We start from the raw sequence: 27,789 nt of genomic DNA on the forward strand, positions 1-27,789 counted from the left end.
GGCGAGTCGAGGATGTTAATAACAAACGAGATTGCTCGGCAGTCGCGCGCGCGCGGTAATCAGCGATGAAACCTGGCTGGCTAACTTGATTAATGATAACGCGCACCTTATCCTCGCCCGAGCGTCTCTCAATGTGTTCGCGACTCAACACCGTCGCGCGACAGCTACGATTTCTTGTGTCCTTTAAGATAATTAAGTAGATAAGTAAGTAAGTAAGTAATTAAGAGCGGTTACGCGTTCGAAAGCCGCGATTAACCCCCTTCGGAGCAATTCCTCTTTGCCAATTGATCCTCTCTCTCCCTCTCCATGGATCTCCCCGTGTAATTGCGTGCCTATGTGCGTCAGTGAGTATTAATTAATAAAACTATTGCGCGCTTCGAACGCGGCCCTAATTAGTCGGTAATCTCAATGAACAAACGTATGTTTGTGTATATATATATATATATATATATATTTATGTATATCTATAGAATATTATCGAATTCTCAAACGCACTCACTCGTATCCGATCACTATATACTGCCCACCGTCGTCGACTCGACAAAGATGCAAAAAGATTGAAAAGCTACAAAAGCTGACGGAAAGCGCGACGAAAAAACAACATTGAGAAGAAAAGAGACGAAAGGCAAAAGTGCCCAAAAGCTGTCTCCGACTGCAGGGAGAGAGAGAGAGAGAGATAGAGATTATATGAATTTCTTCCTTTGAAACAATCTGATGCAATTCGGAGATTCAGCGATCGTCCGTTCAATTTTACCAGCAAAAACTACCTTCGATGATTTTTTATCATAGGCTCTACGTAATAGGAGAATGGCCATTTTGCCTGTGAAAATCTGATCGATCCTCGGGCGAAACAGTGTAATAGAAAAAGAGAAGCCTTAAAGAGATTCGTACAAAAATTATATATATCCTTCGTAAGTGCAGGATAGGAAAATTATTACTAGATAGATTCTAACGCCTTTTCGACGAACCAGAGTGAAAGCTGGCAAAATTGGCCTTCCAGTCTCTCTGTGTGTGTCTCTCGTCCTCTTTACTCATCCCTTCGAGCCTTGGTCAAATCTCTCTACTCCGCATGACGATAATAATGATTACAATAATAAACGGATATACCTATGCAATAGAATATAAACATATAGTAAATAGAGTTAAATTAAGCAACAGCGATCTATATTCTATACTCTATATAAATTTATATACGTTTCGATATTTCTACCCTTATAAATTATCTCCTCCACCTCCTTTCCACATTTCCCATTTCTTTTCCTCTTAATGCTTCATATTACTTTCTTACTAAATCCTATAATCTCTCTTACGTTTAGTTATTATTCTTTGAGATATGTATCGTCGTATGTATGTATGCAAGTGCTTTATCTCACACCCTTACAGCCTACGTTTGCGTCGCGAGTTTGGGGATAAGGTAGTTCTATCGAGAAGAGCTTTCCAATTTCCTCCATCCCCAACTTTATTTTTCTTTTTTTTTTTTTATTCTTTCATTAAAAGCTAATAATTACTAACCTAACCAATCATCTTCCTACTCGAGCTGTTTCCTTCTTTTTGCTACTTTGTCAATTTTCGGTGTGTGTGTGTGTGCCTCTCTATCATTTCATTTCCCCCTTACGACCCGAATCGCGGAAATCGCATTTAAACGCGCGCGTGTGTAATTCTTCCGTGTCTCTGTATACGCAACCCACCCCCCTCCCGTTTACCCCTTTAAAAATGATGCTCGTTCTTCTCGAGCTTTCCGCGTGTAGGTATCTAAAACTCGTATTCTATCATTTTTCTTTTTTTTTTTAAGAAAATGGCAGTTATCGGTCACAGCCAGTGGCTATTAATAATCATTAAAATTGATGATTAATACATTACGAATATATATATATATATATATAGTTTAAGTAGTTACGTTAATTTCTCCATACACAGAAGACTCTACGGATATACATATTACATGTTATTTTGCTACTCGTCGGTGTCCACGTTCCGCATGTCTTTACTAAATGTTAAATGTTGTATCTGTATAGACGACGAAGTTGGAGCGTCCGTGACGCGTGTTCGTAGACGAGAAAGAAGCCGAAGGAAAGGAAACGACGAGGATCGTCGATCGATTATCGATGAGCGGGCCGCCGATAAGGCGTTTTCATTCGGCGAAGCAACTTTTCCTTTATAGCACACGGCGTGTACCACCAATAGAGATCCCGCACGAAGCGCGATATTCCTAGCGTAATAATAGAAGATGCATCGATCGTGCTCGTGTGAAAATAGGTGGTCAAAGTTCAACATCTGCTCCCGTTTCAGTTTTGAGCTACTGACTTTTGTCCCGCGGGTCGGCTCCTGCCATCACGCACGTTAATTACTTAATGCACATGGGGGAGGGGAGCAGGTACAATTATTCATCAGAGCGGCGACGAGCGTGATTTTAGATGATACTCTAAATAATAGGTCGAGCGACAATGATAACGAAGATTAAAATGAGAATTTCACGAGAATAACGATAACGAGGAGATAAATGATAATTTTAATGATTATAACAATGATAATTTAGATTATAATTATCGCGATTGGAGAGTGATTTTCGGTAGTAATAACAATAACGATTGATCCAACGAAGGAGGACTGGCAACGGTTTAGGGGGGGGGGGGGGATAGATAGAAGAGAAAAAAGTTTCGAATACAGACGATATCGGTAAAGCTATAATGACCGTGCGCGATGATAATGATTTCAAGGTTTTGCTTGTGTCTTGGATCATACGAATGGCAAGGTTGACGTCGATGATGTTAATGATGCGATTGATGATGATGAGGTAGTTGACGATGTTTGGGCAGAAGGAACGAGTGTGCGTGTCTGTGATTTTGGAGATGTTGCTGATGCTGATGCGATCGAGAGTGCCAATGATTTCGAGGAGAGAGGATGAAGAATGTGCGTGTGTGGGGCGTACATGTGTACTGAATGGGACGCGATGGAATGCTGATGGCGAGGAAACTCGAAGAAACGAACGCGAGCGAGAATTTACAGACGGTTGACACGATTTCAGGAGGCGTTTCTTCCCTCTGTCAGGTGGGCGCGCGCGCGCGAATGCATACACACGTTTCCGGGATCTGAATATTGCGACGCAATGGAAATGGAATCGGGCTCTCCCCCCACCGCTGGAAGAAGAAAAGGGACTGAGGTTTGCAAAGCAGAGAGGGAAACACGATGAATGATGATGACGATTCCGATAAAGATAACCGACTCCGCGCGCGATGTCAGAACCTCGGCCAAAGTGAAGCCTCTTGTCTAGCTCGCCTAGATCTCCTCAGCCAAAGTCTAGCGGAGGTTCTCGACAACATCACTGGCAACCAGCTCGTATTTCAGCCTCGCATGCTTACACCCGCGCGCCAAAACTTTAGCCCCACCAAAATTAACCGTATCGACGCTAAGTAAATTCTACTCCAACGTTCTTTCCTCCATTCTTTTCCAATATTTTCATTCGACGACCATCCATCCATCCATCCCTCCCTCTCTCTCTCCCTCCCTCCCTCCCTCCCTCCTTCTAGCATCGACCTTGAAAACTCGAGAGAAATGATAAAATGAAAATTGTGACCTTTGCTTGTTCCGGCAACCGCCCTTTAAAAACACACCCTCGCGCGCGTATCGGTAAGAGTAAGTATCTTGTATAGGTCCTTACCTATCGTTTTATATAATATATATGTATATATTCGCGTATTATAATCTTTTTCTCGCATATACTAAACACTCCTAAATTATAAATAATATATATGTTTATACTTCCGATTATTATACCGCCCCCCCCCCCTCTCTCTCTCTCTCTCCGAGTCCCTTCTATATCATACATAATATAATTATGCAACTGAAAATCATTGTTTCATTTATTGGATAACTCTTTTAAAACTCTCTCTTGCTCCCACTTTCGCCCTTCTATTTCGCACCCACCACTTTGCTCTCACAAATTTTTAAGTTTCAGAATTGTATTATAGCGAATAGACTGACAGATTATCCGGCATGGTCTACGTGTACGTGTGTGTATGTATCAGTGTGTGTGTACGCCCACGCCCACCGACAAAGCCGGTGTGTGACACGTACGCCAGTCGAAACGTAGACGCTAAAGAGAATACTTATAAATATATCTTATATGTATGTGTATATATATATTAATAATATAATATAGTATATGCCTATGTCATCACCTTTTTTTGCTTCTTTTTACTTCTCTATACTTAAAATAGAAAAAATATAAAATTTATACTTTGCTTCGAACTTAAATATAATAAACTCTCTCTGTTTCTCTCTTACTCGCTTTCTCTGGAGCACTGTTTCTTATACGCACGCATATACACGTACATACACATATACACCTGTATATATATATATAAATGTACAGGCTTTGGATGTAAACACGAGCGTGCAGGTATGTCGAAATTCACGCGTTGCTGTACCTGGCTATACGTATGTTTGTGTCGTAGTGTACGCGTGTGGCACGTAAATAAATAATAATATATAAACATCATCGCGCGTTTTTGCATTTGCCATTCTCCTCTTGACGCGTGCTCGTATCGGTGCTTGTTTTCCCGTGTCTCCCCGTCTATGCACGCGAATGCTTTCTGTTTTAATCGTATATATATATATGTATGGCTGTGGCAGGAACACGCCAGGAATAAGTATGAAGAATGAAAAAGGGAGGAAAAGCGCATAAAAGGTAGAAGCTATCTCGCGATGGGATAAAAGAAAAATATTCGAAAGAAAAGCCAAATGGATTGTCGCGGTCTCGATGAATCCGGGACACTCGTTTTATAGAGAGCTGCGCACAGCCGGAGCGACCCAAAAAATATCTATTTCTCTCCATCCGACATCGGTGGATTTCAATATTTTATATTATATACATATACGCGAAATATGCATCATATATGTGTAAAGCAGCGCAGCTTTTTCGGAGCTGCTACTTGAGCACATTATCGTGGAAAAACGGAAATACGAGATGGCAACGTTGACGAGAAGTTCTTGATGGATGAAGAGTGGGCGAGGGGGGGGGGGGGGGGTGAAAATCGTGGTAAATGGATAAAAAGAGAGCAAACTCGACACGTGTATTGATGAGAGAAAGGATCCAAGCGCCCAAGGGGGAAACGCGGATTCTTCCTCCTTTTAAGAGCTACGTGAGATTTTCTCTAACGAGAGTCTCTCTCTCTCTCTCTCTCTCTCTCTCTCTCTCTATCGAACGGTGGAGGGAAAACTGGACAACGCGCTGCGCCAATTTTTCCGGCCTACGAGATCCGGCGGCTCCGTCCAGTGGATTTTCCGTCCATCGTTGAGAGAGACCGCGCGCGATATAAACGGAACACAAAAAGTAGGTACGCCAGGCGCCTTCGCAGCTCCAGCTGCACATGACGAGCTTGGAAATTCTCGCGATAAGAAATTAAGTTCTCAACGAGAGAGAGCGAAGCTCGCCATTATCAGGGCAAGAACGAAAAGAGATAAAAAGCGAATAAAAAGCGTTGTCATCGCGTCCTTCCTTTATACAGAGTGGATCCTGCGAAGGCCCGGTTCGAATCTTGACGCTCCTCGCGCCCGTATACATCTATATATACATATATTTGTATGTATGTATGTATATATATATATATATATAATATGTATGATATATACTGCAATATAATAATAATAATACGCCTCTCGAAATAAAAGCTATACATGCGTCGTCCATCCCTAAGAGAGAGTAGGTCTATCCATCGTACTGCCCCTTTCTCTCGCGCGATTCTCTCTCCTCCATTTCACCTCTCTCGTTACTACTCTCTTTACGAATGCGAGCAGCCTCTTTCTAAAAGCTCGCGCGAGCAGAATAATCCCTCGAGTGCAGCACGCGATTCACTCGACATCCCAGGCGAAATACGCGAAAAATACAAAATCTAAATCTCCTCGATAAAATATCCTCGCGCCATATACATATATACCTTTATACGTATATACATATACAATATATATTAATATTATTATTAATATTATTATTAGTGTTATTATTAGTTCAATTGCTATGTCGCTTATATAAAGGTAAGATAATACTCTATTAGCAAGAGATGTCGGTTAAAGCGCGTCTGTCAGCTCGCAGAAACACCTGCAGGGTCGCGAGATCGAGGGACTCTCCCTATCCTCTTCGCGTATATGCGTGGCTGTGGCTGTGTTTTTGCGCGTGTCCGTGTTCGATCCTTTCGATCGAGACGATGGCTACGATGGAGTAGTAGACAGTGACGCTCGTTTAAACATTTCCTTTCGACTCATTTGGTAATATCCACGGGGGCAAACGGCCCTCGATCAGCAAAGAGGAAGGAACTTACGACGCATATCAGACTTGGATTTTGGATAATACCCAATCCTTACGAGAATCGCAGGATAATGATAAACTGGACGACCAAACATGTGCCCGCTGCGCATTCGCACGTAGCAACTCGCGCGGTATTCTTAATCATAAATAGATACTTAAGTTCAATGCCTTTGATATAAGATCAAATTTTGTGCCACTCGATATGTTAAACTAAAGAAAAGAGAAAAGTCAAATATGTACAAAAATCTAAAACACTCTTCGCGCATTCCAAACAAGTAGCAATGATAAACGCAATATAAATCTAGAACATGAAAAATAAATCTACAATAATAAATGGAATGAAAGCATCTTAAATACGCCAATATATAAAATATCTCATCAATCGCGCGCGCGTAAAATAATTTGAACAGTCCAATACATAAAATCTTGTATAGTTTCTTATTATCGTTATAATTCTCCTCTCTCAATCCCACTCTCTCTCTCTCTTTCTCTCTCTCTCTCGCTTTCTTTCCCTAATATCTCTGTCTCTGGTTTCGCTCTTCTATTCCACCGGAGAGGAGAAAAATATCTCTAAATATGAATAATCTTCGCTCCTCGATTTTTTAACGCTGGTATCGACCAGGCACCCTGTCACAACGTAATGATCGATGGCACATGTTTTTTTCCTAAGTCTAAAGATAATCGAATAACTGGTGAAAAGTCCCAAAAAAAACTCTTCCAAGTTAAAAGGTCTGCCCTGGACTCTGAATTATCGGAGTCCGATGGTAGTAAAACCTTCAAATTGTTAAAAAGAAACAGAGAGTCGCGAATAAAAATATCGATAGAGTTAGTGGTCCAAGGCAGACCCGAGGTTAACCGAGTTAAGAAGAAAGATAGAAAAGAGGATGAAAATGAAGAAGAAGAAGAAGAAGAAGGATGAAAGAGATGAGGCGCGGGTGCGAGTGGTCGTCCAGCAAACGCGCGAATTATTACCGTATGGGGGGGGGGGGGGGGGGATCGGTGTGACATAAACGGTGATTGGGGTCGAGTATATATAATATATATGTATATAATATATATCTAGATCTCTCTCTGTTATTCGCTCGCATTCTAAATGACTATCATCCTCGCAGACTCTCTTTCTCGCAGAACTTAAAGAGCTTGTTAAAAGCTGGCTTCGTTGTATCCGGTCGGCGGGAACGGCTCGACTGGTGCGCACGACCCAGGCATTCCCGGCTCGTAGAAGAGGTTATTGGCAGCAGTGGAATTGAGACATTGTGCGCGTCCGATGAGGCGTCGTGGTTGGTGGGTGGCGTCGCGACGCCCTCTGTGAAAGGGGGGGCGGCGGGCTAGGGGGGAGGCGACCAGCAGCCGCACTGGCACGTCCATCTTCTCGAGGATCCCGGAAGTCCCTGCGGCAGGAGGACAAGGACGACGACAACGACGACGACGACGACATCCAGGACGACGCTCGAATCTCCCGGCGCTCCCTCGGAGTTTAGGAGAAGATGCGGAGGGCCTGGAGAACCGGCCTGGAGCACACCGGGCAGCTAGGATCGGAGCTCTCGCAGACCCTGTTACCACAGTCCAGGCAGAAGAGATTGTGTCCGCATGGTACCAAAGCGGCGGTCACCTCCTTGTCCCCGCAGACTACGCACTCCCGACGTCCACTGGCGCTGCCGCCCCCGAGGAGGGAGTCCGTCGGTGAGGCCGGGCTGGCCGAGGCCGGTGGGGATGGCCTCGAAGGCAGTGCTACCCCCGGGAAGGACCAGATCGACGAGGCCGATTGGGTCTGAGACTCGAAGGACGGTGATTCACCGAGGCCCTCGTCCCGCTCGAGGCCGGCGCCCCAGATGGCCACGAGGTCGTTCAGCCCGGGTCCGCCGGAGCTGCTGCTGGAGCTGCTGCAGCTGCCGCTGCTGGAGAAGGCGCCGCTGGAGCCGTTGGAGGCGTTCGAGCCAGGTGGATCCAGGCAACCCAGGATGGATCCCAGTCCGCCGCGACAGAGGGCGCCCAGAAGGTCAACCTCCTCCACTCCCGGTCCCGCTCCGGTCCTCAGGGCGATGTGGGCCTCGATCTCCCTCTTCGCCGCCTCCACGCTCTCCGGAAGTCCCGTAACCTCGAACACGGGCTCCTTGTCGCGACTCGGCGTCACTATGTAGGTGTGCGTCTGGTGCTGGATTCTCTTGATGGTCGCGCCCTTCGGGCCCACTACCAGGCCCACTACTCTGTACGGTACGCGCACCTGAATGGTCACGTGGCCCGGCATCGAAGCCGGTGGCCCGGGTGGCGCCCCCAGCAGGGCACCCAGGGAACTCTTGCGGGACGCTCGGATCTGCGAAAAGTGCTCGGCCGCCGAGAGGATCTCTCGCTTTGCCCTGGCCACGTCCTCCTTTCGCCCGGTTACCACGAACACGGGCTCCTCGCCGCGAACCGGTGTCTTTATGTAGGTGTTCGTCTTTGCGCGCAGCGCCTTGATCTTGCAACCTGTAATCAGATCAAATACCAAATTTTAGTCTAACGGGTATAATATATCGTATACCATCGTCAGATACATGCATATCATATAGGTATATATACGCTCGATCGCCCTTTCTTTTATCGTAAAAGGACCAACGAGTGGAGAAACGCGATAATTATAAGGATCAGCGTTACGGAGGATTTGGATAATCGTCCAAATTTCCATACACGCACACACACGCTGGACTGTACATGCAGGGAAGGAACAAGAGAGTACAACGCGCAATTGTGGCAAACTACGCATGGAAGGAAGGAAGGAGGTTCCGACCTGATGGTCTGGTCCTCGGTCTCGCTCTCAGACTCTCTGGCCTTGAGCCGGCGCAATGCTAGCAATGCAGGTGAACAACTTCCTTCTCCAAGTCCCAAGCCTCCCCACTCTCTCTCTCCCCCCCCCCCCCTTTCATTCAGTTCACTCTCTCCTTCGCCGCGCGAAACAGAGAGCCCGCACTCGCATACCTTTCCATTTCTCGCGCTCTTCGTATAATCAAGCGCTACCACTATTAATGGAAACCCCGACTCGTTTCACTCCTCGCAAATATATTATCAGCTTCCATCGCCGTTATACCAAACCTTCCATGTATGCGAGTCGTGCGCGAGAAAGAAACTATTTTTTACACAAATTATCTATATATGTATATTTATATCGCGAGTCCTTGCGTAACGCAGCAATGTCAGGGACGCGTCTTCCATAGTGCATCGATCGTCTTCGTGTATAATCGAACGATGGTACTATCGATGGAAGAACCGACTCCTTATTTGACTCCACCACAATAAATGCACAATGTCAAGTTGCACAGCGATGCACGAGAAAGAAATTATTTCAGTGGGAATTTTTGAAGCACAACATTGTCGATCGAGTCCTTCCAACAATGTCAGGGACGTCTTCCACGGGGAGCAGCAAGCAACGGCACGCATCGTGCACCGCATCGAGGCCGTCTCACGGGCGTGGATGCAATTAGCGTGGCAATCCCGCATTTTTCCGAGCGTGAAATTACGCCTCGAATTATTACTGGCCGCTCGAACAACCAGCATATATAGCTTCTTCGAACTCGCTCGATTTAAGCGAGCGAGGAACAGCGGAATCTTCGACATTGCGAAAGGTATATATATAGGAACAATTGTATTCCACCAGCGGGAGATGTGTAAAAATATGCTAATATCGTGTGACGTGGAGAGGAAAGAGAGAGAGAGAGAGAGAGAGAGAGAGAGAGACCGCAGTCAGAGTCTGCATCTTTACGGAGCTTCCTTCCCCGGTGAACAACGAGCAGCATCCTTAAACAAGTGGCAAGGTTTTTCTCCGCGCGCAGAGAGACAAAAGTCTGGACAGTGGCCGAGTGAGCAGTTTCGGGCAGGGGGAGGGGAGGGGGGGGGGGGGGAGCTGGAAATTAATTAACGATCGTTTTTGGCCGAGGAACTTTTGGCTTCTTGCGACAACCCCCTTCGTTGGAATCTCGATCCGGAGCGCTCGTAAATCCTTTAAAGGTGACAACGCTTGCCCTGCGAGGAAAGCTATGACGCAGACCCCCGCATCCTCGTATTAATGGGGTGAAACCTGTTTCGCCTCGCTCCTATCGATCGCGAGCGTTATTTTCGGAACGTTCCACCTCTAACCGGGCCAGCACCTATTTCACTCGGTCCACCGCCCCCTCTTTATTCTCTACCCCCGATTAACCTAGGGAAATCTTCGAGCGTCAACTGGCAGTTACAGAGGAATATATGAAGAATTGCAAGATGGGAAGATGGCAGCAGGAAGGACGCTCCTCCGAGGAGGAGCGTTTCCGTTTCTAGAAGCTTCTTCTTTCCGGAAAGGGGCAGGCAGGTAGGGTAGAGTGGTTCAGCGGCGAAATAACTCTGGCAGAAGGTAGGTAGGCAGGTGAGCTGCGGGACGCGATGTCGGTGAGTGGTGTGCGTGCACGGGACGCGTGTGCGCGCGCGTGATTGCAGATAGGAGGGAGAAAGGAAGGAATGGAAGATGAAGAAGAAGAGGAAGACGAAGAAGAGAGGGGGGAAGAGGTGAGGCGTGGGTCGTAGACGGTTGAAGGGCCGCGACCAAGGTGAGGAGGGAGAGAGATGCGCCGAGAGGAACGAACGCTCGAAATAAGAGAGAGAGAGAGAGAAGGGGGCAACCTTAGCTCTGCCCCTTTGTCCGGCATCCAACTGCCAGGGCCAGGATGACCGGCCAACCTCTCTCCTCCTTATCCTTCCTTCCTTCCTTCGCCAAATCGTATCTCTCTCTCTCTCTCTCTCTCTCTCTCTCTCTCTCTCTCTCTCTCTCTCTCTCTCTCTCTCTCTCTCTCTCTCACCGGGCTCGCTCCTTCTGCGAAAACTCCAATTTCCTGCTCCATATACTTCTCTGCTTCGACCATTTTCCTCGCAGCACACTCGTAAACCTACTCGCTTTCTTTATTCATTTCCCAAAACAACTTTACACGCTTCTTTATTCCAATTGTATATACATGTAACTCTTCGTGAATTTTATTGCGTGTTTTTACGTATCGATAATGGCGTATATTTGCTATAGAGTTTTTTAAAAGAAATTTGTTTCTTTTTCTCTTTTTTCGAGAAGCATCGATATTCCAGCTATCGCCAGCCTTTCGTCCGGTTTTTCTTGTTCTTATTGGTAGCGCAAGATGGCCGCGTCTGGTGGATTTTCACGTGCACAGAGACCACGTGGTTCGCCTCCTGCGCAAAAGCAACGCGGTATCGAATGTTGGTTCTCGTTCTCTCGACGACACGTAATCGGCTAGCAGTGACGTTGCTGAAATCCACCACGGCGCCAACGGCAGCAACTCCGCCAGATCAATAGTCACACGCCGACCCCCCACCCCCTCCTCCTCCCCCTCCCTCCCTTCTTCTTCTTCTTTTTCTTGTTCTTGTGCTCTAACACGCTTCGCAACATATCAACTTCGCCAGCCGAAAAAGCGTAGCCTAGATACTGGAAAACTTTGATCCTATATACACGGGAGGAGAAGAAGTTACACACGTTTGTTTCTTGAGAAAACGCCAAGTGGCGCTTCCCGATGGAAAAATTGTTGCGCGAGGGCCATCTGGAGCAGATTTAATTACGCTGACCGGCCAAACGCTTTCGCCTTTACTCTCGGGAATATCCACGGAAATCTGCCCCAAAAGCTGTGTAGCATCATCAGGAACTCACCGTGGTCAATAACGGATTTGGATATATCAAAAATAGCATAGCAGTATCCGAATGTATAATTAAAGAATTTCGCGTCGAGATTCGATCCGTAAAAGAGCAGAGGCAAATCTGGAATTACATCGGGCAACGATGTACTTGTTGAGGTGGAAATTACGATATAATGGAAAGTGAAAGAACCCGTCGGTTTTTACGATGAAATTAGCGTGAAAGAGGAAAGTGGTGTGTGTGTGTGTGTGTGTGTGTTTGGCATTGGTGAAAAGCTAGAGGTTTCGTAGATTTGCTTAGGGCCGGAGGGAGCCGAAATAGCGGTACCCTTTGGCATATCTCAACGTGTTCGTGCGTCCCGAGCGCGCGAGTTGCGCGGCTATCCACGAGTTTCTCAGGCAGGTCAGTGAAACTGCGCCGTCAAGTTGAAGGCCAACACCCCCACAAAGCAACGGCCGAGCCATCCCCACTCCTCCACACCTCGTCCCGATCCCCATCCACCCGCGGAACATCCGTGGAAACTCCAATAAGCCAGATAAACTCAGAGACGCTCGTTTATGGCTTCCACTAAATTCCTCTTAAAGCTGATCGAGTCTCTGCGAGTCTCCTCTCCCCCCTCTCCCCCCCCCCTTACTCCCCAACCAGTTGCCTCTATGCACAATCCACAATAGTACAATGTCCTCCTCCTCCTCCTTCGTCAAACTCTATCGAAAAAGTCGGATCAATGGAGGATTTGCACGTAAGAAATCTTAAGAGTTGTGGATAACGAAAGAGGAAGCATATAGGCACATGAGAGATGGGGAGAGAAGAAGAAAGTGGTTTAATATGCATCTGAATGGTGACCGTGTACGGTGTTTGTCTACGCGTCGCAGCGACGGTGTCGAGTCGACCGACCGGGCTTCCAGGAAAGAAGCTATATATCCCCCCGGTAGGCCGAGAGAGGCGCACACACGCATCGTAGTTGGACCAATTGGCCACCGGATGGCGCTAAAACTCCTCGCCCGAGTTCATTCCTACCGAGTCCACCGCGGGCTTCGCATCCTCCGTTCTTCCTCGCATACTTTGGATTCTTCTCACCGTTCCATTCTTTCGTCATACACACTCGTCCAATTTTCCCTCTGGAATTTAGTGCCATGTTATACTATGGGTAGGTCCAGAGGACTCGCGTAGGATCTTTGCGTGTTCTGCTCGAGGAGGCGTAGAGAAATTTTGCATGGATATTTTTTGGGCATTTTAGGAGAGAGAGAGAGAGGGGGGGGGGAAGAATGATTGGGTAGAAAAGACGGAAAGTTTGTCCGTGCAATACTCCGTGCCTCCTCCCTTTGTCTCTGAGCGAAGGCCAGAAATTCCAGGCCCCACTGAAAATAGATCGATGACACTCGGCCGAGCAATCCCGCGTGTGTGCCGCGTGGCGTGCACGCGTACGAGGCCGATGTCTCTGAAATAACCGAACGAACGAGCGAGTCTCTCTCTCTCTCTCTCTCTGCTAATTCTCCTCTGCTCCCCTCCCACGTCTTCTCTTCCACTTGCCCCGAGTCCTCCTCACGGCGGGATAAGGTGCAATGCACGCACCCGTTCACTGCGCTCGGCTCGGAGGAGTCGACGAGTCGACTCGAGTCGCCGACACTGTCTCGAATGGCAGTGGGGGTCACACTATATTAAGATTGAACTCCACTGACACTGCGCCCAACCGCATTCATTCTCCTCGCCTCCTCTTCGGCCAGGCCTTTTCTTTCTCTTCTCTCTCCTCTAGAGCTCGTCGAATCCCCCTCCCCTCCTCCTCCTCTCTCCCTACCATCACTAGCCTGCTCGGTTACTCGTCCTCTGCTTCTCTCCTCTGCTTTTCCTACTACTACTACTACTACCTCGCCGAGAACATTCGAGACAAATTCCCAGTACCCGAGAATACACCGAAAAATTCGTCAAGTCTGCGCACATAAACCTGCGCGTTATTTTCTCCTTATCGAAACTGCAGGCGATACATCCCAATGCTATTTCGCGACTTTCACGAACCTTCGGAAGTATCATCCAGTATGATAATGAAGCAAACATTTCATCCATCTGATTCGGAAGCTCATAAATAATAAAGGGATTCGACCAGTACTGCATAGCCATCATCCGTGATTACACATCTTGCCTCGTTTCTCAACGTTCCTCTCCTTTCTTGACAAAAATCTCCAATCGTTCCAAAGCTCCTTTCTTTGTGTTTTAACTCGAGAGAAATTTTTTATTCCAAGCTCGAAGATTGGATTTCAATGGGAAATAATCGCAGGCAATTATATTTCTCCTAGAGTCGAGGGAGAGTCTAGAAATGGTTTCGAGCTTTCTCGAAACTATATTGATACTCGAGTCGAAATGCACTTTTGCCTTTAGCTTTCTACGAATGCGCGTGTATCCCCGAGTGACTGCAGGGAAGAGTGCATTGAAATCTCGAGGGACTTTGGGAACACTCTTCTCTTGTCCACAGGTTCCAACGAAAATGCTGCTCTCGCGCGTTATCGGGGACCACTCGAACCTCTGACAGGGACTTTCGGTATGCTACTTTGAGACATAAACCTTATACATACCTATATGTGTTCAGAAGTCACCAGGAGCTAATTGTTTATTTTTCCAACTGTTACACCCACGAGCCAGCAATTAAATTGACACAATTTGCTCCACAAGCTATTAGCTAGCTATATTTCTACATGTATAGAGGAGCGTTGTCAAACAAACACACACATGCGCAAATGAATATCAGATAGATGAGCTTGGTGAATTTGCGTTTTTCTCTCGAGATAGGATCACAAAAGCATAGGAAGGATGGTAATATCGTAATTAACAAGAAGGATGTTAATGTTAGCTACGCGAGTCAAAGTGTAAGTAGGATAAATGTACCGGCGCTGCACGCGAGTGCCTCCAGTAGCTCAGTGGAACGAGCATTTTATCCCAACATGGACAACGTGCCCCTGAAAGTCCCTCGGGACACGTATGAGTGCCCTCCAGTCACTATTTATATTCGTCCTTAACTCGAGTCTTCGAGAAGCCAGCTTGATTCTCTCGAAAGATCGTTCAACCGTTTACCCTATTCTCAAGGAAAAAACAAACGCGTCGCGCGCCAGCTAAAAACTCTGCACCCGTATACTGCAACTAAATAAATCAAAGCGATCGAGCATCATCGCACCCGCGGTGGAATCCGATCGCGACCTCGTAAATTCTTTCGCCTTTGATTCGAGAGAGAGAGAGAGAGAGAGAGAGAGAGAGAGAAGGAAGAAAGTTTCTCTATCAATGCAGTAGGATGTGCTCTGCGCTGCTGCGAGGAGAAAGAAGGGCGAGAGTGAGTGAGTCACTCGATCGACCTACCTCAAACTCGAAGACTCTGAGCCAACCGCGGGCCATTGCTCAATCTAAATTGGATTTTACATCGCGAGGCCATTTTACGAGCAGCCAGGAGTAACGGCCTGCTCTTTCCTCGTAAACACGCGTTATACCCACGAGATTCGCACTCGCGCGAAACCCCCTTGTAATACTGCGAATTGCTCGTAAACGAACCTCTTAACTTCCTCGAACCTTCTTCTTTTGTCTCCATCCTCTAATTGGCCATTTTTCTTTCCGCGAGAATATCGACTAGTTCGCAACACCCCTCTCCCTCTCCCCTAAATTAGCCAGAATATTCTCGGAGGTTGCAATGCGTCAGCGAGGGCTGGATTTAAGCTCTTTTCCACGCTCGATCGTCACAGCTGACCAGACACAGCTGACGACTGAACACACCGAAGCCTATAGCTGATTTTGGCCTGCTCTTTTTATTCTCGCCGTTCGACGAGGTCAGGGGAGATCGATACGGGGGAATAAATTACTTCGGGGGCCTACGACAATCGGCTGCTGCTATTAATCCTCCTGCAACTGCACGGAAATATATTTATCAGTAAGCTATATGACTCTTGAATTTTTAAAGGACCGATGTATCGCAACTACTCCTCGCGTTTCTGCGTTAAATTAGCAGCAGACGCGTATCGAGAAACCCTGGAGAAATTAAGTGGCTTCGAAGATACGTCACTGACTGCACATCGGCTTGAATTTTTCATCTTTATATACTATATACTATATATACGCTCGTTCCCTCGCGGTAATTCGATTCCAGAGTTGCATGGTCAATTGATTTCTTTGTAAGTTTTGCTGGAAATTAAAAAGACTGGATGGAGTGCAGCTGCTGGATTGCTGAGAGAGCCAGTGGTAGGGTGAGGCCGAGCATAGAGAGGGAGGGTGCGTGTGTGAAAATGGTGGTCACACCGACGCTTATAAACGGCAGACGAGTCGGTTGACTCAGCGACTAAACGCGCGTATTCGTATACAACGCTCACGTCCCCCTTTCCCCCGTGTACTCGAAAAAATCTCCAGACAAGTTACGTAGTTTTCCACTCTTAAAAATCAACGGGAAGCACCGGTATAGCGTGCACGCTAGGAGTTTTTAAGCTCCTTCCTACTCGGGAGTCGACGTACGTGCATTTACGTATACCTATATATATATATATATATATATATATATCCGAAAAATGAATTATTACAACGCGTTTGAGAGACGATGGTTAATAGAGTCGATTAAAAGTTTGATAAATTTCTCTTATCGAATTGTTTCCCAATAGAATAAAACGAGTGGGAAAGTTTTACGGCTCGAATTCAATTTGGACAATTGGATGTCTGGGACACTCGGATCTTTATCCATTGTACCATCAAGTTTCACCTAATCCATAAAATTCGGATTATTCGCTGAGTTAAGGATTTTGGTGGTTTCTTGGAATAGATTCGTTGGGTCGGGGTTAGGCGTTTGATAGGATCTCTGGACCTGTAAGTAGGTGATTCCATTGATAAACGGCATTGTTTATCGCGTCCTTCCACTCTTGGAGCTCTCTCGTACACGTGTTTCACAATCGCTCGTGCTACACGCATTATTCACGCTTTGAGCCACGAGCTTACCTTTCACGTTCGCGCTCTACACGAGTATATATATATATATATATATATATATAACTCCCTCCCTCCTCCGCCGCCCGCCGCCGGGTACTATTATAACGCACACCGCCAAATACTCGTTTTTCCTACGAAAGATTGCTCCGGCAAAAATCACAATTCGGATTACGTTACAATATAATAATAGCCGCACATACCGGATTTGAGATTTAACGTTGAGATAAAAGAATCCCAGGTTTAATTATGTAACACGCGTTTCGGTGATTCGTCGAGAAAAGATTGAGCGAGGTCGAGCGAAGAGTTGACTTTGAGAGAAAGAGTAAGGTGTACCGTGTATAGAAGCGTTCTGTCCAAATTTCACCTATAACAAATTTTCCCCTCGGAGAGTGAAATACCATTGACTTTTTGATCCTATTATATTAATTTCCATTAGACTTTTCAGGGTGCGAAGGGTGAGTCCTTTGCACAATCAATCTTCTAAGAAAATTCGTTTAATCGAATCGTTGACAACGCGTGTGCTGATCGAGCAAAGCTGTTTAGCTAAGAGTATACGGCATAAAGTCGTGCAACTCGACGCGATAGAGATTATCGCACGACCAAAGTAAGGAGCGTCAAAATATTAAAGAGAAGGACAGAGTGCGAAAACCTTGAGCGAATTGGCGATCACGAGGCACAAATAGCGCTATTAGTCGTGGTGCAAATTCAACTGCCTGGCATATATGTCAACCGGAACGCTCGATTTTTCTAACGCAGAAACAATTTCATCGAGAAACGACAAGGTTGCAAAATGAGGTGTTAGGCTTTCTAATTACATCATGAAAAGTTACAGAATTTAATCATCGCTGAGTCTGCGTCTCTTGATAAATCATTAAGAGAGTCAACGCGCGTATCTTGGCCTGCTCTTTCAGTCGCTCTCTGCCCCCCCCCCCTCTCTCTCTCTCTCTCTCTCTGTACAACACAGAGTCAAAAGAAGTTTCTTCGAGTTTCTAATTGCCGACTATCGAACAAAACTCGAGGTAATCGGCCAGCAAACGGCGACTTTCGTTTCCAATAGAATAATGCTCTAAGCTCCCTCGTCTAATTAAAACGCGCGACGTATGACGGATATTAGCAAGGATGAAAATTAATTGGAAGGCAGGCACACGGGCCTCCTTGCGAGGCTGCTGCTGCTGCTGCTTTCAAAATCCAGCGTGGGCATTGGTGATTTAGCGTCAAAACAGACTGCCAACGTCCCACGTCGATCGAAAGTGCCTTTTCCACGCGCGCGTATAACTTTATTATTATATATATATATATTTACGAACGCGCGAGGGAGCTTAAACGTACGAACAACGAGTCGACGTACCATCGTTCAACGAACTTTTAACGCCACCCGAAGAAAGAACCCTATACGTATAAGTCGCAACTAATCGACACGCGCATTTTCACATTTTAATACTCGAACCAATTTACACGGATGTGGGGATAAAAGAGAATCAGGCAGTATAAGAATAATAATAAGAAAAAGACAATCTTCTCTCAATCTACGAAAGATAAACACGCGTCTATAGAATAAGGCGAAGAAAAAAAAAATCAAAACATTATAAAAGCTGTTCGCGTTAAAGCATAAGAAAATATCTCCACGAGTTATTGCAGTATGAAAAATAATACTAGCCATGGAATATCATGTTGAAGAGCAGCGGAATAAAAAGTGTCATAAGAAAAAGCAAGAAGAGGACAGGTCGAAGCAGTTGTCGTCTATGCCGGAAATCCGTCGAGTGGAGGGACTGCGATCTTTCGCGTATCGAAGGGTAAACATCAGCGTTTTCGCAGTAAAGGATTTCCAGCCAATCAGACTTGTGTGCAATGACCCGTGGGGATTTGCTTGGTTCTCGGATGAACTTGTTACATCGAAGGACATTATTGTTTCAACGAGTCTGGAGAAAGTGTCTATAGCTGCGGTAATAAGACGCTTGGAGAGAAAAAGATTGAGAGAGAAGTGAAATGTTTCTCGGAGAAATAATTGCGAAGGCGTCGAAACTATTGTTCGAGGCTTTTATTTGCCGCGACGTATCGCCAGCATTTATCTAGGACTCGCTCTGCAAGGATTTTTCTCTTCTGGGCTACGAGGACACTCGGCCATTCGGGGCTTCCGTGGAAGCGTAGAGAATCGTCGCTTTTTGCGCCAGGCATTTCCACGGGCTTTTTGTACGCGCGGAGACCTTTCTACTACTCGCCAATCATTTTCCCCTACTGTGTATACTATATAGATCGTGATCGTAAGAGCTCCACCCCCTGTTTCCGAGCACAATCGTGCTGACTCATCCGTAAGACGCAGTAGGGAGAGGTTAGGAACGAACCAGTGGTAGAAACTCGTTTTTCGTCCCCACACTGAAAACCTGGCAGCAGCGGCGTATCAACCTCGCAGAACCCTAAACGCACAGTGACTTATTCTTACCGTTCTCTCTCCCTCTCTTGCACACTTTTCTCTACGCGGCTGCGCAAACTCGAGTACACCCCAGTGAATCCGTCTCTCGTGTGATCCACATGCTCGACAACAACTTTCCCAAACTCCAATTCCATTTACATACACGCGACAAAAAAGCTTGCCGCAAACAATTCGATCACCTTGACTCGTCCCACAGGCGAAGCACGTTTTCCAACCCCAATTAAAAACCGCATCCATTGAAAAACTATCCCAGCAGCGTTGAATAAAACCAGCCCTCGTCCCCCCTCCCCCCTACGTGTATATATATATATATATATTTATTCCACGAAAAGAAGAAACGAGATATCCCTCCGCTGTTAAAATTGCTGGTTTGCGTAAACAATTCAATGGAAATGGAAAATTGGCCGCGACACCCGAGTCCTCGTTAGCCGATTATCGTAGCAAAGGACGGGGTTGCGATAATTCCAACAGTGATAACGCGCAGCTACTTATCAAAAGAGAAATTAAACGAACCGTGTCAAACTTTTCTATCGCCTTCTCGCTCGATCATGTACAATGGAAAAACTATTTTGCTATTTTTTTCTGTCGCGCGAGGCTTTTTTTTTTCACAGGAAAAATAATAAAAGTGTTGATTCGCTATATCGATGACAATTGCTATTGTTCAAAGTTTCTTTCTAGACATTTTACAACGAGAACAAACTATTTCGCAACACTTTTCTAGATTTCTCGCGAGAGAAAAAATAGTAAAAAGTAGAATGATTGATTTCCCAAAGGCGCGAATTTTGGATCGTTTAAAATAGCTGGTATTCGCTCGTGCCACCGGGGTAGCTGCTGGAGGAAGGATTTTGAAAATGTGGACAGGGAAATGGAATTAATTATTCGTTTATATACGTAGGGTTTATACCAGCGTCCCTCGATTGGTTCCTCCTCGATTTCAGGACCATCCGACTGGAACGCACATGTATTACGTGTATAGAGAGGGGAGAGACCGAAGGCTTATCGATCAGCACCGGAAACAACCCTCCCATGTACATTAGGCTCGACCTGTGTTTCCAGCCCGAGGTATATTGACCCAACAGTGAATCATCCGCAACCGTACACACCTCGATTATTACACGACATGCCGCCTTTCCATCAGAAATTTTCCAACAAAGATACGGCCAATTACTCGTGAAAATCGATCAAAGCAAATTCGAGAAAGTCTTCTGCGTGCACCCGGAGAAACTCCATTTTTTCCATCCATCAATTTATTATTTTAATTCCTCGAGGGATTTTCTTTAATCTTTCCTCGCGCAATCCACGCGTATGTACTCTATATACAATCCCACAGCCCCTCTTAAAATTCCATCCTCTACACAATTCTCATTATTCGCCCGTCGCGACGTTCGATCGCTGAAAGAGGAACTCTCCTCGTCTCGAGGCTTTAGAAAAGAATGTAATGTCACGAGTACACGTGTAACGACGAATTAGAGTGCAATAAGCAAATATCATGTACGCCTCTTGATTAATCGACCATCATCGGAACGCACGCGTCTAATTGGCTGAAACGAGCACGCGCGCGCGCGACGGAGAGCAGCGGGCTATCTCGCAGCGACGACGCGATAAGCGTGACGCGGCGGTTCTTTTCATTGTTCCTTCCATTCACTTCTGTGCGCTAGCTGTGAAACACCTATGCGGAAAGAGAAAGCGCGCGAGCGCACGTCACTCTCTGCTCACTATCGAAAAATCCAGCCTCTCCCGTCCTGCGTGGGAATGACTGATAGAAAATCCTAGTTTTCCTATCTCCGCGCGCGATACGTTCACAATAGCCCGAATAAATTTCCCCTCGAACGACCAAAACCTCCGTCTCGATAATTTATTGTTCTCCAAGAAATCTGGATCTCTTTGATTTTTGGCGGGGAAATATTTTGTAGCGTCCGTGAAAAGCGTGTTGTAGCCTCTGGATTGGAGGAACGAAGAGGAGGATCGTCGGGTTGGTTCTTCCAGGGAGGAGAGAGAGAGAGAGAGAGAGAGAGAGAGAGAGAGAGAGAGAGAGGCGGTTTGTGCTGCGTGGCACGAGCTCTCTCACTTATTCTCACCCCCGAACGTGCGTGTCAATCGATATGGCTCGGTGGTGCATGCTCGTGCCAGCAACAAGATTAAAACGGATAGCTACGCCAATGGTTTCCATGGGAACTTTATTCAGGGACGAAAAGCCACGTTGGGAGCGAGCGTGCTGTGCCATTATGACGTTTCTCCAAAGAATTGCTTCTGCCACGAAAACAGGAGCTCCATCGATTAAAACGCCAACGCTGCGTCGAATCTGGTCGGGAGAGGAGCATCGTCGGCTGGCTGCCTTCTTGGCAAATTATACACGCCCCCCAACAACATTGCATCGACGAGAGAATCGTGCATATCCGAATCGTCCGGTATATTCGCTTCTTCGCGTACGTCCTCACCAGTCGATCCTCTCGGTGTGCAGCTTTTATTCGCTCGCTCGAGAGAGTTCCGTATAGTGCTGCAGACACACACGTACATTGCTAACTCGAACCTTTCCGCTGAAATATTTTTCTTTCTTCCTCCTTTCCAAAGGCTAGCAAAGCTGAAAGAAGGGTAAGTACCTGAAAAGAGAAACTCGGAGGACCCTCGTCGGAGATTTCGACCTGGCCAATTTCGTCTGTCAACGTGGTACAATTGAATTTCTATACCTGCTCCGAGGAAACGAGAAAATCTCACCCACAAACTCTACCATCTTTCTTTCAAACTTCCTCCACGCGTGTGTGCATGGTGTATATATAGCTGTATATACTTCCTTCTTAAAACGAAGCAAGCGGCCCATTCGTATATAGAGGAGGAAGGGGCGAGCCTTGGAAAAATTAGCACGATCCTCGAGCATAAAATGCTTAACTTGTCAAATAAAAATACCAATTTAATTTAACAACTTGAATTTCAAACTACGATAAATCTCTAACTTGATTTGGCTGCAGAGCTATAAGAGAAACTGAGATATAAAGAGAGAGAGAGAGAGAGAGAGAGAGAGTAAAGTTTGAATGAAAATTAAAAATGAACAGCACAGAGTTCTAATATTACCAGGTCTATTGAATTTCTGGCTTCGTTACTACTTTTAGTAGCGCAATTAACGCGTGTCGATAAATGACGTTAAACAGAAATTCTACACCATCAGTTAGTAAATTCCAATCTGGTTTATTGCGAATGAAAAATGAAGAATGACGAGACACGCGATTTGATCGCGCGGGGACACGCTATTAATTAAAATTCGTTCGAGTGTCTCGTGTCGAGTTACCTACAAATTTCAACAGAATATTTATCCTTTCTCCCATCTCTCTCTCTCTCTCTCTCTCTTTCACCCATCGTGGCAGTATATACCTTGTAGAAGGTAGACTAGTCGGTAGAACCGGAATTTTTAAGCAATTTTCACAAGATTACAATAGAAGAGGAGGCAGCAGCAGAGGGATTTTGACCGGCTGGGTAATTTCTGTGAATCCGACCTATCGGCAGTTTAAGAAAGTTTCAGGTAGAAAATCGATCGGAGGATATTATAAAAGGGAAGCGAGAAGAAAGAAAGATGCCCGGGGCATAGCGTGGCAGACGGAGCCTTGAAGTTGCTCGCTTCTATCCTTGAATCCGTTGCGAAAGAGCCGGTGGGCCTCGCGAACTTTGAGTAAACGTGGAACGCGTGTCTTTATTTCTTGCCTGGGAATCGATTTTTCCTGAAAAAATAGGTCATCGCCCAAACGCCGCACCACGTCCCACACCGCGTCCATTCCCCCCTTATCGCCACTCATTTATTTCTCCTCAGTTTCAAATTCGACCACTCTCCTCGGGGTAATTTCTCCATTTCCCTCGTATCGCCTCGAAAGATCGCGCTGAGCAAAACTCCAAGAGGCTTTTGAAAAATCGCACTTGGAGTTATTCGTTTATTCTCGCGCGAGCTCCTCGATGACCATCACGACCATCGCGATACTTCGATGACAATATCTATTCTCGATGGACCTCCGGCGAGTTTCCTAGGAGTGGTCGCTCTCCCGGAGAGAGAGAGAGAGAGAGAGTGGGGGAAGGGGGGGGGAGGCGCTCCGAGAATAAGGAGTCTCCCGCAAATTCGTCGAGAAGCTTCGCGCACTTGTGATCGCGCGGTGCAAAGTACTCTCCCCGCCCCCCCCCCCCTTCTTCCACCACTGGCGTTTCTCGTCCGGAAACGCGTCGCCACATGGTGCATGCAGCCAGCCAGCCACGTGGCGCTCCATAATTTCCTACCAGACTTCCCGCGCGCGTTCCTTTCCCTCCGACACTCGAATTCTCCTTAATTATATCGCACCCCCCAGTCTCGCGCGCTCTTAACGAAGCAGGGCCCTCGAAACACCAGCCAAATCCCAAAAGTCTTCGCGACGCAATTACTACTACTATACGTGCATGCGCTCCTCGATACTGCGGGCCTATGAAATATATGAAGAAAAACGAGCAGAGTAATTAAACGCCAATTGTATATTTATTTCATTAGTCCGATTGGCAAAATTGCAATGTTCGTTTATTCATATAGCAGTGTATTATCGAAATATTACGGAACACACGTCGAAGGAATATTTCCTATCGCATTTGTCGAAATTGCCCAACGAAAATCGAATTCCGTTAGCGAATTCTCCGCGATAGCCCGAAGAAGCAGAGTTTGGACAGTTTTATTGGTTGGAAAAAGTTTGCTCGGTTATATAGCATGAAAGCGTAATCATACCGAGTTGTGACACGTCGTGGTAGGACTCGGCTGTTTTTTCTATTGGCGCGCAAACGCGTTCAAGGTCAGTCGGTATCTCGAGAAAGGGGAAGGGAGAAGAGACACAAAGAGAGCGCATTGCACTTTCAGCGACGAACGCATCCTCTCACACGTGACCCCGAGCGCGCACACCACCGCGCCCAATGCTATATAGTCTACATAGCACACTACCATACACCGACGCGCACACAGACGCGACGAAACAGAAGCAGCGCAAACGCAGAAACTCGACAGATGCAGCGACAATTTCAGACCGTTTTCCTGTCCAGTGTCCCCAACTTTCTCCCTACCAAACGATCAACGACAGACAATTTTACTCCGCCATTCTTCCCACGCGCGACCGAATAATTATACCTCGGAGAGAACGCGATCGAATGCCGCGTACATCCAACCACGCTCTACCCATCGTCATTCTTATATTTGCTCTTTATCTTTGCGCCCGCGCGAGAATTGACGAAAAATGAGATGGAGAGAAAGAGAGGAGGGAAAGGTGCAAGTTGAGCACCACTGTTCCGTCGAATCGTTGAACCACGGAGTGGTTCAGTGGCTCCAAGGCCGGCGGAAACCATCACGGGTGGTGGGATGTGCGGGGGGGGGGGGGGCAGAACGGGCCCTTCTTCCATCGAATCCTCTCTCTCTCTCTCTCTCTCTCTCTCTCTCTCTCCCTCGACGCTGCTGCTGCTGGCGGGAATATCTTCCGTCGAGAACACGCCCGGCCGGATTGGCTCTCGCGGGAGACAAAAATCCTCCGCGCGTCTCCTTCGAATTCGTCCCTGCGCATCTCGAAACGCACTCCGATGTAACCTTCCTCCACACGGCACGCGAATCCAACTAACTCTATGTTTATATATACATTGTTGATACTCCGCACACTCTGCGCCGTCTTCCGAGAATCATCCACGAATCCCTCAAGATATTCAGAAATTTGCTCAAAGTAGAGTTCCATGGAGAACGATTTTAAGAAAGAGTCGCGTCGCTTTGATAATAAGGTTCTTTCTGCCCGAGATAAGCCACGGTGGATTATTGTGTCTCTTGCTCCTCCTGCTGGCGTTTGCCGAGGGAACTATACAATATATATATATATATATGTATTTAGCGTATATATACCCCGAGGAGAAACTTCCGAAGCAGATAGCATCGTAATTCCAGACAGGGCAAAGGCAAAGGCACAAAAGTGTTTTTCGCGAACTTGGGATGTTTAACCCTGAGCAATTTCTATATCCTTGGGAACGATATTATCCAAGATCGGATCGAGCAGCTATTCGAACGATCCTTCCCGGAAAAACCAGGAGCAAAGGACCATCCCCTCCCTTTGGCCCTTCAGAAACATCATACTCCAATGGTTGAAAAAGATCCATGCAGGCACGAGCCGAGCGTCGTCGTGGTGAAAAATTTCAATTCCAGGCACGATCCACTCTTCCGTTCGGGTGTGCCGCATCGCCAGCCAATGAGGAAAATATTCGATTTTTGTCTACTTTCTACAGGAAGCTCTAGAACCTTATCGAAAAGGCCGAAGCAGCGACGTCCCTATGGAACGGGCCTCCGTTTCAGCCTGATCCATTAGAGTGGTGCGCGCGAGACATTCCTCGAGCTCATCGACAAACATCTCATCTTCTCAGCACCAGCACCTGCGTTTGCCATTTCTCCCCGATCAAGCGTATTAATTAACGAGAGGCAAACGCTTTTATTCGCCATTCCACGCGTTCCTTCGAGCGGATCCGTGAAACACGGCTATTATAATCTGTAATCCCGTGGCAGTTGCGCTAAGGTCAGCTTCGTAGGACACGGGATACGGTACCCTCGTCACGGAAAAACCTTACAAATTGACCTCCCAGCGGAGAATGAACCTGGACTCTGAGAAGAACTCTATAAACGAGACTGTTCGCAAGCAGCGCGGCGCGCATCCTTTCTTATGCTTCGACGCTCGACTCTATCGCGCGACCAAGCAGCTACGTAGGGCCCCGGCCCCCTCGCGCACACCACATACTGCAGTCCTTCTCGCTTCCAGCGCTATATCTATCTCTCGTTCGAAGCGTTCCGTTCGTTTCTCCAAAACCTCGTGGCTCGGAGTCGGGGAGGGCGACGAGACAACAGGTGAAGTACACAATTACGATGAATAACAAAGTTGTCGCGCGAGTCAATATTGATCATGGGAATCTGTGTTTAAATTAGAGCGCGCGTACATACATAGGTATGCGCGTGTATAGAGAAAGAAGGTTGGGGCAGATCGAGAAGCTCGTCGAGGGCACCTCGGAGTGATCTCGGTATTTGGGACGCAGGTGGATCTCTCCGCCAGAGTCGACGTGTGCTGCGGCGGTGCACAATGAGGGGGAACAGGGAATTCGAGTATGGATGGCGGTAGAGGGAGGGAGGGGGGTGGGGGGTCAGTAGACAGAAATAAATAAATAAAAAGATAATAATAGAGGGGCGAGAGGTCTACGGCTCCTGCGGGAGACGCTTTGTCTCAAGGATTCCTCCCTCCTCTCGGCTGCTGCAGAGAGCAGCCGGACAAAGAAACCCGCTGCCTGTGTGGCCCCCGTGAGAACCACTGCGGGCCCTCTTTGTCTACGAATCGCCGGCCATCGCCTCTCAGTCCTTATCGTCCCACAACCTGCTACTCCTCATCTCCATGATCCTCCACCGATCAGGCAAATTCGCAGAAAAAATTCTTCCCAGATCGATATCTCGAAATCCTCGAAAAGCAAACAGAACCGATTTTATCCAGTGTGAAAAATAACGGACGTTCTCCTATTTCTGTCTCCTCCCTCCCCCCACGATCGCTCCTTCTGTGGATCCCAACCGATCCCTCACATATACTTATGTATGGAAATTGTTCGATTGCATTGTTCGACTTCTTCTTATCTTATTCCCTCCTGTTGTTGTTGTTGTTATATTGCTGCGATCGTCAGTATCGAGCGGGAATTTGCGAAACCTTCTGGGATAACTCGATAACCATCAGCATATTTTCAAGCGAGCACATTTCCCGGCACACTTTACAATAACAGCTAAAAAAAAACTGCACGTGCGAGCGATTCCAGAAAGAAAGAAAGACAAAAAAGAGTCGAGTAGCTTATTTTTAGTCCTCGCAGGTGTGTGCACGTCCACGAATTTCGTCACGGATGCAGAAGAAACTCCGATGACGGGTTTTCGCGCGAGATATCGAAAGGTGAACAGCTCTTCGGCCTTCTTTCTCGCCACTTATCACCGTTTAACCAAGTGCAAGAATCGTGTCTCCGGGCTAGAATCGTTGCGCGCGATCGCTACAAGCGCCGAAAACGTACCAATCGACTTTTTTCTCTCTCCCCGCGCTCAAATCTTTGCCGTATGTATACATATAAATAATGATAAAGCTTGGAGGGATTTCTCAGAGCGGTGAGAGCGTCGAGCAATTTGTAATTTTAATTCGCACGCTTGGCGAGTAAATCCGAACACGTGGTGCAAGAATAGGGCTGGAGGGGGACTTTAACGTCGTTAGAGACCCGTCAACAATTAGTGCCAAATCGGGGTTAGGCCAGCCGTGCCTCTTTTTATCCACCAGCGAGTAACGGCTCGTTAGTGTCGTTGGTTAGGAATCATTTAGTGGATGAGCAAACTAGGATTTCTCCGGCTAGATGATGTTGTAAGCAAAATATGATTAATGCGTTTAATGATTTTAATGAGACGCTTGGATATATAACTTGGTCACAGCCGAATAATCCAATTGATCA

The 27,789-nt window shown here is 46.7% G+C and overlaps 1 protein-coding gene and 1 long non-coding RNA gene across 2 annotated transcripts in view; one reads left to right on the top strand and one right to left on the bottom strand.

Annotated features, from left to right (window-relative positions):
• Positions 1-3,543: 3,543 nt before the first annotated feature.
• LOC136783150 (RNA-binding protein MEX3B) overlaps positions 3,544-27,789 on the bottom strand; it is a 34,071-nt gene continuing 9,825 nt past the window's right edge. The window contains exon 2 of the mRNA XM_066743048.1: positions 3,544-8,770. Coding sequence (XP_066599145.1) covers positions 7,782-8,770 — 989 coding nt within the window. The 3' untranslated portion in view covers positions 3,544-7,781. The remainder of the gene's footprint in view (positions 8,771-27,789) is intronic.
• Positions 12,143-27,789, top strand: part of LOC136783154 (uncharacterized) — a 36,594-nt gene continuing 20,947 nt past the window's right edge. The window contains exon 1 of the long non-coding RNA XR_010824226.1: positions 12,143-12,344. This is a non-coding gene — a long non-coding RNA (uncharacterized lncRNA). The remainder of the gene's footprint in view (positions 12,345-27,789) is intronic.

The sequence above is a fragment of the Prorops nasuta genome, unplaced genomic scaffold (assembly GCF_024137725.1).
Source record: "Prorops nasuta isolate Cenicafe-Biocafe unplaced genomic scaffold, Cenicafe_Pnas_1.2 PNAS00032, whole genome shotgun sequence".
Lineage (NCBI taxonomy): Eukaryota > Metazoa > Arthropoda > Insecta > Hymenoptera > Bethylidae > Prorops > Prorops nasuta.